The sequence below is a fragment of the Atta cephalotes genome (assembly GCF_000143395.1).
Source record: "Atta cephalotes unplaced genomic scaffold scaffold00063, whole genome shotgun sequence".
NCBI lineage: Eukaryota > Metazoa > Arthropoda > Insecta > Hymenoptera > Formicidae > Atta > Atta cephalotes.
This window is the reverse complement of record NW_012130127.1, coordinates 187,501-200,278: the sequence shown is the minus strand read 5'-3', so window position 1 is coordinate 200,278 and position 12,778 is coordinate 187,501. Positions and strand designations below refer to the sequence as shown.

The following is a 12,778-nucleotide window of genomic DNA, read 5'->3' as shown; positions in this document are numbered from 1 at the left end:
CAATCGTACAAGATTTAATATGAGTATTTAATCTCATTAAGTCTTGTATGATTGGTTTTTTTATGAGAAACATCACAAATTAAAATTTTATTAAAATAAAAACTGTATTTAAATAAAATTATATGATAGCAATGATTTTAAATTCAAAAATAACGAAAAAATTTAATTTTTGAATTTAAAAATTAATGGAGAGAAAAGTTGATAACACACATTAATCAAGAAACAAGTTTTGTATATATATTTACATGTTTTACAAATGTCTATACATAACATGATCTTTATATATTAATACAAAGTTCTATTATTTTAAAGTCAATATCATGTATATCTTTCAACTTATCGTTCCTTCTTACTAAGATAATGATACTTAATAAATCTACAACCTTGCGTAATTTGTGCACCCTCATTGACAAAGTGGCAGGCAAATAAAAGCATGTTGCGTGGTTGCACCTTGATTGCAAATCTCATGAACATTGCTGAATATAAGCATAAGGCTGAAAAAAATCAGCACAAAGTCTTGAAAATTGATACCAGTAAATGCGAAACAATTATGGAAATTCGGAGAGCTATTCACATATTTTTATAAATCAATTTTTATAAATCCTATAATAATATAGAACAAGTTATAAAGATTCACATAGTGAATAATTATTTTCTATTCTATAGTTGAATATAAGATAATTAAATTAAAAAAACGGAAAAAACAATATTCCATCCAGTGTCAGTTTATTGGTTTGCATTTTTTACTTACTATAATTTTTTTCTTCGAAGTCTTATTATTCGAAATAGATATTGTTATATAATAAGAATATAATTGTTGAGTATAATTTTAATTCTAATTTTATTAAATTTTACTTAAATTATCATAAATCTTGTAGCTAGCATAAATACAAAATAAACATCAAATATTGTAAATTAATAGAAAACATATTTAAAGGAAAACAGTTTAACTATATGCTTACTAGGATTTAATAAATAAAAATCATTAACGCGAATTAAGACGAATAAACCGTAAATCGAATCCTTCAAATACCTTGAAACTCGTGAACAAGATGCAATGCATGTAGTAAAGATAATTGAACTAACCAAAGGTCATTTTACCACTAATGTACTTGGGATCTCTCTGGATATCAGCAATGGCAGCAATCGGTATCGCCCAATTAGCAACGGGTCCCCAAAAGTGCGTGCTAAAAAAATATTATTATTCATCGCATAATATTTAATGCATATATGCATCATCACGATCTGTATTGATAATTCAAAATGCGCCCGACTTGACGTTCACACAATTCATCCATGTTCAATCCAGTTCATTCCATGTTAAAACTTAAATGTGTATGAATTTAATGATTTGCATTCACACACACAAGTTACACACAGAAGACATTAGACAGTTTAATAATTATAGTTTTTTTATACATTCTGTCTATAGATCAAGTAATTTATAATGGAACTCATGATGAATACAGAAAAAATCTTTATCATATTAAAATAACAGGGAATGGAACAGTATTATTCTGTTACTTCTATAGTTGCAATTTGATAATGTTGCAATTTTTTTATAACTATAATGATAATTGACTAAAACGTTGAAATTGCGCTAAGATTGGGAAAATCATTTTGAAGTAATCATTTAACAAGTAACTTGCATCATACACATTACACATTTATTTTTTGAAAAAAGTAATTTGTAACAAGTAATGTTATTCTTTACAAATAACAATTAAAAAATAATGAATTATAAGGATCAAGTTAATTTTTTTAGTGACTTTTCCAACTCGTTACAAGTAACGATCATTTGAATGACTTTTCAACCATTATATTACCATTAGTTAAAAAAAATTCGTTATTGCTAAATCATTATTATAATAGAATAATGATAGGATAACAGCGTTAGAAGTAACTAATTTCTATTTCCTGAAAATAACAGCTAGAATCATTGAGAATAAAATAATCAATTTAACTTTTTGTTTAACACAAGTAATCTAAAAATATAATTTACCTGAATCTTGACAATGAGTTTATAATATAGATTAGACTTATCTGTTTTCATGTTTTATGTCCATATAATTTTAGTAAGTTCGCCAATACATTCGTATTATTTCCTTTAAAATATTTCTATACGCTTGCCTATTGGATATTTGTAAAACTTTACAAAACTTGAATATGATATCAGTATCAGTATCACTCCTGTAAAATCTAACCCCGCAAATAGAGTAATAAGTCTTAAAAAATTGACGAATCATAGTCGATTATTCTTCTGACTGTGATTGATCAATTTTTTAAGTTTAATTTTTTAAGGCTTATTACTCTATTGTATTTTGTTTGCGGGGTAAAGGATGAATAACGATGCTAAAATTATATTAATAACTCCATTGTCAAGATAATCTATCTCTAAATTCATGTCAATTAAGTAACTTGAATTAGTTAGATGAGAATTATTTACCTAATTTTAATACTCTATGAATCATTCTTTTCATTCTTTTTGTTTACCGAATGTTAAACAAAGAAAATGCTCACTTGTTGCGGACTTCAAATCGACGCACCTTTAAATGACATAACTATCACTTGCCTCATAAAATAATCGCGAGTTTCCTTACTCTTGAGAACTTTCATAAAACGATTCATTTTGAAAGTTGAATGTGTTCCCACAGCGAGGAAGAGAAATTGCTTATATAAAAATTTGATGGAGACTTCAATTGGAATATGATCTATGGAGTGCACTGTAGCGTAATGCACAGTGATGCATAGGCTGCAGGGACCAAGGGACACGTCAGAATATGTGGCAAGGAATAGAGAGGAGACGCATTGACCGCGCCAATTGCTTGTATTGGTAAAAAAAAAGTCTAAATAATCAATATAAAATTATATAATCATAGGCAAATATATAGCGCATTCGAGGAAACATGAATCGTGCAAAAATGTTTTTACGCGTTCATGCCTGTAGAACAATGATCGATTGAACAAAGTCGAAAGTCTTAGCGATTTCGATCACTTGATTATTTTGGCTCATTAGTCTTGGTTTTAATTATTCTCTGGCAATATTGACAGAATTTCTCAAGTAAAGTTTGGACACCACTTAAGTAATTTTTCATTATCTTCCATACTCTGCAGATATGCTCCAAATGATTTGACTATCGATAAGATACTAGAGATAATGGAATCAGATTTCATCATGTTAGAGGTTTGTTTTTTTTGCTTAAGCAAGGATCATGGGAGTTTTCCAACAAGCGACTGGCCTAGTTTCCACTGATGGTTTAAACTGGATCAAAATGTAAGAACCAACCAACTACAGTCGAGTATTCTCCTATTATAGTCGAACAGAAGAATACTCGACTGTAGTTAGTTGGTTCTTACATTCTGATTCGATTTAAATCCTCGGTAACTAAGCCACTGTGCGACGCAGCAATCATTTGTTTAATATTGACTGATTACAGTAAGAATAATAGGGAGTATTCGATTCTGTATCTTCAAACAAAGTGAAAATTACAAAAGTGAGCAAATTTACTAAATGTTGATCAATGAAATTAGTATTCTATTATTTCTAGTAAATTCGCTCATTTTTGTAATTTTCACTTCGTTTCAAGATACAGAATCAATCCCTGATTTCACTCGCCCATTTTTATTCAGAAAAACTGTGACGAAATTGAGGCAGTTCAGATACGTAACACTAGAGGGTATAATGATTTGAGACCTTATGGTGTTGCAAGCGTTAGGATCTGAGCACAAGAATTGTCGTAACACTTATTTAGAGACTTAAGCTGTAAATGTAAGTAACGCACAAGCTTTGGCGTATGACGTATGATTTATTGCCATCTCTTGTGCGTTGTCTACAATGACAATAGCAGTAGTGGATAAAGTTATAAGAGTAACAAATTGACCAATAGTTGAATATTAGAAGAATAATCGACTGATTGGTCAATTTCTTACTCTTACAGCTTCCTCCATTACTGATACTGCCATGCATTGTACATCATGCATTGGAGACATAGCAATAAGTTGTACGTCATATGTGAAAGCTTGTGCATTACGTCTACAATTTAAGTTTAAATAAGTGTTACGACAATTCTTGTACTCAATCCTTAGTTGCGACGCTCGAGTCAGTTCTTTTTTCCAGTTTTCCTTTCTCTCTCTCTCTCTCCCCCTCTCCCCCCCCTCCTCTCTCTCTGGTGTCATGGCGTTCTGCGTGCGGATCTTTTGTAAACCTCAATGATAGATTTTAAGTTAGTGCTCGGTAAGATTAATCACTCCTTTATGTTCATTGTGAGATCGACATCGGTTACTGCTCATATCATTAGGTAATTGCCCGCGTCGTCAGATAAACGCTTATGTTGATTTTTGAGTCTCTCATATTCTAACCTAGTAATGCAATACCGATATCCGAACCCTCATACTCACGCAATCACGTCTCTACTCTTTTAAGCTGTACGTTTTAAATATTCATTTGAATTTATATTAAACTGCCTTATGGTTTGTGAGTCAGAAACAATGACTAACATTTCCTTGTGAACTTAATGATTTCCCGCCAATTTTTCTTCGCCATTAGTTAGCCATCGTCGGCATCCAGATACGCTCGGCGCCACATTGGGCACAGTAGCCACAACGTAGCCATAACCTAAGCCTTAGTAATCTTTTCAATTCACAGCCATTCAAGTGGCGTTTCTTTGATTGAAATCTACAGCATGTATCCTCTTCCACAACTTTCACGATCTTATTAAATTATCCTACCAATCATGTGTATAAATAAATATACTAATGTAAATAATAAAATTATTTATTATGTTGTCACTTAATTTTACTTCTGTCTCTTGAAACGCCCCAGGAAAAAATATTTTACATATAATTATATATAAATTACATATATGTATATATAATTTTTTAAATGTATATATAATTTTATATAATTATGTATAAAACATTTTTTCCTGAGGCTTATGAGGTTAGATGTTATACATATATGCCGCCTGCTGTTCAACTGCAAAGTTTTCAAAGTATAAACCATAACTCAAAAGAGGCCAAGTGCCAAGTATTTAATCATCTATTAAGTTTTACAGTTTGAAATTTAAGATATTGGTAAGATATATTTAGCTTATATTTTTTATCATTATTATATATAGTTATATATAATTAGTTATATATAATTATATTAATTATATATGTAATTTATATTAAATCTGAATATTTATGTTATAATTTCTGTAATTTATGTTATAATTTCTGTGTCCGATGCATGTAGGACACTCTTATCTTAGAGTGCGTTCAGATTCCCAAATCACTTTGATACTTTTCGCTAGGCTCCACCACTCATCCAATTACTCAGCGATCACCCACCCGGTGAGGAATTTAAACACAACTCTATATGTCGATAATGTCATTTAGGCGACGAATGCTTTGAAGCATTTTTTGATTGGTCAATTAGTAATATTTTTTCTTCTGATTGGTTAATACAAAGAATATAAAAGCTTCGAAGCATTTGTAGCGTCAAGTGGATTGCATCCCCAAAAATCTTGATGAATAGCTCCCAATGTAATTTTCCTCTAAGTCGGAATTCCCTAGGGCGGAAAGTGAAAATTTTTACGTGAACTAGAGACTCTAAAAGAAAGAATTTCATTATGTCTGATTTACGCTTCGGTCTTAACTCTAAAATCTTAAAATTCAATCAATGAAATACACAGATTTCAGTTAGAATCATTGACATATAGTACTAAACGGAGCATATGGTAAAATCTTCGGTTTTCATCTTGACGGACCTAGAAAGAGGCACTAGATATGTAGGTATTCCCATAAGAATACAAGGTGTATCATTGCGCATAATGGCGGTAGCAATACTGGAAACAACTAATCAACTTTTGACCTTTGTGCATTTGTCTGGCATATTGGAATAGCTAATTAAATTTTGATCTCAAATTTACTTTCCTACTTCGTATCTTCGGGAAATGATACACCTTGGCCTATTTAAAATGCGCTTTTATTAATAAAAACGCGCTTTTATCTCCAAAATTCTATAGTATGTTTAACGTAAATTATAGCATGTTAGTGCGGTAATACCGTTGTAATTTAACATCGCGTTTTGAATATGAGTTCTTGTCTCCTTACATCATGGGTATTTCTATCCACCATTTTGGTTCTATTTGATTATTATAGTATGATTAGTGATAAAGATAAATATATAATAATGTTAATTAAGATGAACCCATTCACCTCAAATTTTGATAAAAACATTGAATCAATGCGTTTGCACATAAAAATAAAGATTTGACAAAAAATCTCTCTGCTCCGCAAACAGAAATATTAATTTCTAAAGTCGATAATTATTCGAATTAGGAAATCTATCACAGCAATAGCTCACTGCGTTAAAAACACAAATTCACTGCTTTTGAAGTACAAGTTCATTACTTTTACAAAGAATTTATGTTTTTAAAGCGTAGTGAACCATTGTTATGACAGATTTTCTAAACCGAATAGTCGTCGACTTTAAGAGTCTGAGCAAGAATTGTCGTAACACTTACTTAAATTGTAGACGTAAGTAATGCACAAGCTTTCACGTATGATGTACAATTTACCGTCTTATCTCCAAAAGACAACAATAAATCGTACATTATACGTTAAAGCTTATTATTTATGTCTACAATTTAAATCTCTCACTTAAATCTCTAAGTAAGTGTTACGACAATTCTTGTGCTCAGACCTTAAAGATTAATGTCTCGGTTCATAAAGCAGAGAGATACTTGTTTTTTGTTAAATCTTTTTACGCGAAAACGCATTATCGATTTAGTATTTTTATCAAAATTTAGGCTCTTCTTAACATTTATCTTTGTCACTAATCGTACTATAATTTATCAATCAAGTGGAACTAAGATGACAGATGAGAATATGCAATACATATAATCTAATATTGTAAATTTACCTTAGAAAGAGAAAGGTAAATTGGGCACAATAGATATAAGTAAGAATAATAGTTTCATTCTGTGTCGGCATCTTTGATCTTTATGTCCCATGTTGAAAATTATGCATAAGCACCTATAAGAGCACCTATAAGAATCTTAGGGAATAGGAAAATTGATTGGTGCGCCATGTTGGAAATTGTGCAGAACTCTTATTTTTGGCTGAGTAAAACAATTGTTCTTACTTATATGTGATTTGGACACGGAATTCTTTTTCTACTGTTGTCCTATCCTATTGGTCGCTAATATCTATGGTGGAAGGGATAATGTGTGTGCAGTTGGACAGTGTCTCTTTCTAAATCTCTGCCCTCTCTGTCTATGGATTGTCATAAGATTTAAGAGCTACAAACGAGCTGTGAAATGGGGTGATATTCATAATTCGTTCTTATTTTAAAACTGTTAAATATACTATCTTAAATATAATACCTTAATGTTAATACAATCTTTGGATTGACTTATAATATCTTAAGACTATACTTAAAGCAGTCTTAAATGCAAGAATCGACTATGCCGGCCTATTTCGCATCGTGAAGTTGGCTAGATTTTCAGACGCGATTGCAGATAGACGCAGACAGAAATCATAGCGAATAGAACGCAGACAGAAATCATTAGTATTAACATATGTATTTGTAGATAGATGCTAAAATAAAAATTGCTGCGTATAAAATACGCATGGATATCATTATAATTTTTATAAATTAATTGTTTTTATTGTTGTGTTTAGATGCAGCCATAATAAGAATAAGATAGGATGCCAATAGATTCTGAATACGATGCAGGCTGGCCCTATATTCTGTAACTGTTTTACACGTCTATCGACAGTTGTCGGTGTTGTTGCGCAACTTTTTCACCATATAAAATATCTGCGCAACCGACAACTATCGATAGGCGTGTAAAGACAGTTACGGAATCGTGTCCCTGTTCAAAGTGATAATATTTTATCCGACAGCTACAGCTGTATTCGCAGTTGCAGCTAGAAGTAGATACAAATTAGCATTAGCAATTTTGTATGAGAATGTGAGTGTGGTGTAGCAGACAGCTAGTCTGCTATACAAGAGATTTCGATCCCCGGTAGAATCGAAAAATTTTCATATACTCATAAGCTCCTCTCGGAAGGCAATATCAAACCGAGTAATATATTATACTTGTCCAGGAAACCTCCTTACTAAAAATTGTCATTCGAAATCGGTGTTTAAACTGTAGTCCCCATATACGTTATGTATGATCAATGCGCACGCATAGGTATATGAGAAGGAGGCGCCTACACGCTTTGATAAAATATGGCATTTGAAGAATTTTGTATTACACACAAAATTGACTGCTGACAATTAGAAACCGATAGAAATCCTATCCGTTTCTATTCTGTTTGTAATTTTTATCAAGGATGAAACGAATTCTTTTATATTATTTAATTAAAAAATGAGTCACAATGGTAGATCTCTTCATGATTTTTGGGAGAAATGTAATTATGAATAGCATCAAGAAGGTAACAAAATAGTGATGCGTACTCTCTAATGTGCAAAAAAACTTTCACAAATACTGCGAAAAGCAGATTACAAACACACAAGTAAATAAAACAAATGAAAAACAATGAAAAACAACAAAACTACTAAATAACAAATTTTAATTTTTTGTATTTATAGAAATTGCACAGTAAGTAACAAGTAGCAATAATGCAATACTAAATCTTCAATGGCTTCAGTAATGTTATTAGATTTGTTTTTTCTTAAAGAGTTCTGAATTAGTTCTGCACTAGTGCAAGAGGCCTATCTTCTGTACCTGACTAACTAGTTCATGGAGGTTGCAACATTTTTTAAAAATGGATTTCGGTATGCCTACTCATTGAGTAATTGATTTTTTTTTATGAATTCATAAGTAAGAACTAATCGTTCGGCGAGTAAGTTGCATTTTGAAACTTATTTAAGTCGTTTATTTATTTGTGTTGCTCGCAATTATTTGTAAAATGTCATTAGTTAACCAATTATTCATAAAACGATAGAACAATCATCAATAGCTATTCATAATTTCTATTGGCTGTTAAGAGCACTTAATTATTTGAATCATTCCTGTTCATTTAATGACATTTTATAAATAATTGCTGAGTAAACAAGAAATGTTTTGAAATATCAATAACGTTGCAACGTCGCTGCGCTGTTGCTGAAATGTTTCTAAACACTTCTTGTTTACTGGATGCGAGCGACTTTATTACATAAGAAATTAAAATTTCCTATGTAATTAAGTTTTTATCGTTGTTACCGTTGTAATAACTTTAAAATATATCATATTTTTAATTTAATTATTCTATGAATATTGAAAATAACTGGATAGAGAAAACGTATGCTTTTGCTTTGTATTGTTACTTTGTATCTAATTATTATAATTAATATAATAATATTAAACATTCAGCTTGATTCGTAGCCATGTTATTTTATATAATTTACGTTACTTTGTATAATTTGTTGTAACTTTAATTATTATTGAACTTTAGATTACTTTTATATGTCTATTTAATTTTAGAAATAAAAGATTTAATAAATAATTTAGCCATCGATTTTTACACTGTCACATATTCGAAATTTTAACTGCTATTCAATTTAGTGGCCTCTATCGTCAATTAGAATGTATGACCGTATAAGTCTTTTTTCACAAAGGGTAAGTCACGTACGCAGTTAGAATGCGTGATGATTTACCGTTCCGCTTTTCTCCCGTTACTCTAGTGATGGTATAATCTCATCATGAGAGAATCCATTCTGATGAAAACAAGTACCATGTATCAATAACGGCGATGATGTTAGAAGTTAGCTTCTAAGAGTAATTTCTAGTAATCCCTAGAGGCGGAAGGTGTACTCTTGTTATACAGCGATAACATTTGATAAGTGAGGACGGATTCATGTGACATTTTGAAAACTAATCTTCAAGCGATGTAAAACTCAATAAATAATAGGAGAGCAGAAATTACGGTTTTCGCCATAAAGATGGCTCTTTCTCGCGTGTCTGTTATTGACAAAATCTATCTATGTAACACACAGCTCTTACAAAACATTAATAAAACGCTAAAAAAGCGCATATAATCGCTTTTTTAGCGCTTTACAAGTGCTGCTGTGCTACTTGGGTAACCTTAGCAGGATTATTGAGTTTAAGTGCTTGTAGATATTCTTGTATATACGTGCAAAGGATTGAACAGCTTCTTTTATTAAGAATAATAAAAGACAACGTAAATATATTGAAGTTAATTATTGCTTTATGGTAATATATACTATATATGCTGTATATAATTATGAGCGTGCGCAAGATATATTGCTATTATTGCTGCCATCGGCCTCATCGCTATTATTGCCGCCGCCGTTACTGCTGCCGCCGTCGCCGTAGCCGCTGCCGCCGCCACTACCGCCGCTCGATGCGTCGTCGTCGCACCACTGAGTATCTCATTTGATATGTTAGGGTCGTGTTTGCCGTTGGAGACTGTGACAACTGTCGAATCGCATTATTACGTGCTGTGCATATCTCATCATCCGTCGTTCTCGTGACTAGTAGACGTATCGTGGTCAGAAATCGTAACAACCGCGTGAAAGTGCGAATATTACACATTTATCTCATCTCAAAAGAGAAACAGACAGAAAGAGAGAGAGAGAGAGAGAGAGAGGGTCTCCGCGACGGGGTGAGTTTCTTTGGTAAGAGAGAGGCCTGTTCCAAGCGAGATCATGAAAGTAAGTCGAGATCATTTTTGCGATAAATGCGTTGACTCTTAGAGAATATAAAATATGTGGATAAAATCGTGATTTCGTTAATTTTTTTCTGAATAAGTTCAACCTCTTGGGTTTATTTTTGAATTCTCTACACTACATTTGCGATTTTAAAATATGCAAAAAGATTCGGAATTTCTCCGTTATTCATTATTTAATTATGCTGCAATCTTTTGTAACTTTGTTTCTATTTTTCAGTCTTGATTTATAGTCCTGATATCCAATATTCATTAAATTCAACGTTAGATATTTTAGATGCAATAAAATATTGAAAATAATTTTTTAAGATTATGTAAAATTATTTTTTGCTATCTCTGGTCTTATCTTTTTAATTGTTGCGGAATATCATAAAGAAGATATCACAATTTCGATCATATGGTTTACTGATTCGAGTTACAGTTAAGTGTGAGAGATTTTTTATGAAGAAAATTCGAAATTAATTTCTGAAATAAGACGAAAATATGCAAATTTGTGCAAAAGTTTTTTCTTTTTAAATTAGGAAACAATTTTTTAATAAATATAATTCGAAAGAACGATATTTTATACAAGACATGAATATTTATTATAAACACTTATGATATAAACTCAGCAAACTAGATAGTTAATTAAGATACGATGTCAATGCGAGTCATTACATCTCTCGAACAAATTTGATGCATCAGACAATTCATAGAGTCAATTTACTATATTTCTGTTTTTTAATTTATTATGAATCTTTTTATTCGGCATTTCGTATTTTATTTAGAATTCTGCATTTCTTTTTTATACTTTTTTCTTAATTTTAATTTTAATTCTTTATCTACGTTTTATAATGATTAATTGTTTATAGCTAAGAACATTACCACATGTTTTTTTCTTTATTATATTTATTATGTAATTTCTTTTCTTTTTTTTGTTTTTAATATACATTTAGATATTAAGATTATATACATTTAACTTTAAAAGGAATTGTTAGTTCTACATTCTACTGTAGTTATTAAGACATAATTTTAATATTATTATCCATTGTTAAACTTAACACATATGCAAGCAAATAAACTGTTATTGTTTCTTTGTTTTTTAAAAAAACAATATCAAATATTTTTCTATTTTTACTTAGTTTTAATCATTAACATTGAGATACATACATTTATACTTATACATTTATACATATTTTACAGAATGTAGGACAGAAATTTTTATAATAAACATTTTAAAGATTGTATTTACAAAGATATTTATAAATTTCATAATAATTAGTAAATTTCTTGCATATAATGCATAAATTAAAGAAAATAAAAATTAATTTGATAATACAAAGAAAATAATAGTTAAAGGAAATAGATTTTTCGGTATAATCAAATTCAAATATCTCAAATATCTTTATTAGATAGTTAAGAAACAATTAGATATTCATTAATATTATTAATATTGTTGGTAAGAAAAATCCTACTTGGAATTATTATGAATATTATGTGACATTGAAACAGTATTATTTCTAATAAAACGTATTAAAACGAATAACTGCAATGAACAATAACTAGAAGATTACAGACAACAAATAATATTACTTTAATATTATTTCGCATATAATTTTAATTTTAACGACTTACTTTTTATTTGACGCAAGGACATGTGAATGTCGCGAAATAATTAAGTAAGTCAGAAGTATTCATGGATATTTATTAGACATGAATATTCATGTTATTCAACTAAATACTTTGTTGAATACTTGTATCGTGTAGATTGTTCAATTTATTAAAGAAAAGCGTTTAACGTTGGAGTTACCGCTATTGACCATCTCGCTATCCTTTTCTGAGCGTATGGGCGCGGTTCTGATCCTATAATATTCTGTTCTACTTTCTAGTGTCTCCATGCTATTCTGCATGAACTTCATGTTGATTGTTCCCGTTTATTAAGACAATAAAAATATTGTGATATCAGCGAGAATCATCCTAAATAAATATTAGTAAATCTATCATTTATCAATTTGAAATTAATGAAATGTGACTTGCGAACTGACACTTTCTAAATAAAATATTTGAGAATTATTTGAACTTTTAAAGTATAATACAGATTAATAAATAATTAGAATGCTTTATAATCAAGTCA

General features: G+C 30.3%; 1 protein-coding gene across 2 annotated transcripts; it reads right to left on the bottom strand.

The window, feature by feature from the left end:
* Window positions 1–215: 215 nt before the first annotated feature.
* On the bottom strand, window positions 216–2,840 carry LOC105623706 (mitochondrial pyruvate carrier 1). Of its 2 annotated transcripts, none has more exons than XM_012205088.1 (3): window positions 2,573–2,840; window positions 1,087–1,187; window positions 216–476 (listed from the first exon to the last, which is right to left on the bottom strand). In XM_012205088.1, the coding sequence occupies exons 1-3, from the start codon at window positions 2,626–2,628 to the stop codon at window positions 337–339; spliced, it is 297 nt and encodes a 98-aa protein (XP_012060478.1). In that variant the 5' UTR covers window positions 2,629–2,840; the 3' UTR covers window positions 216–336. The 2 variants fall into 2 exon arrangements, with proteins under 2 accessions (XP_012060478.1, XP_012060477.1); XM_012205087.1 differs by having other exon boundaries at window positions 337–494; window positions 2,573–2,818.
* Window positions 2,841–12,778: the final 9,938 nt, after the last annotated feature.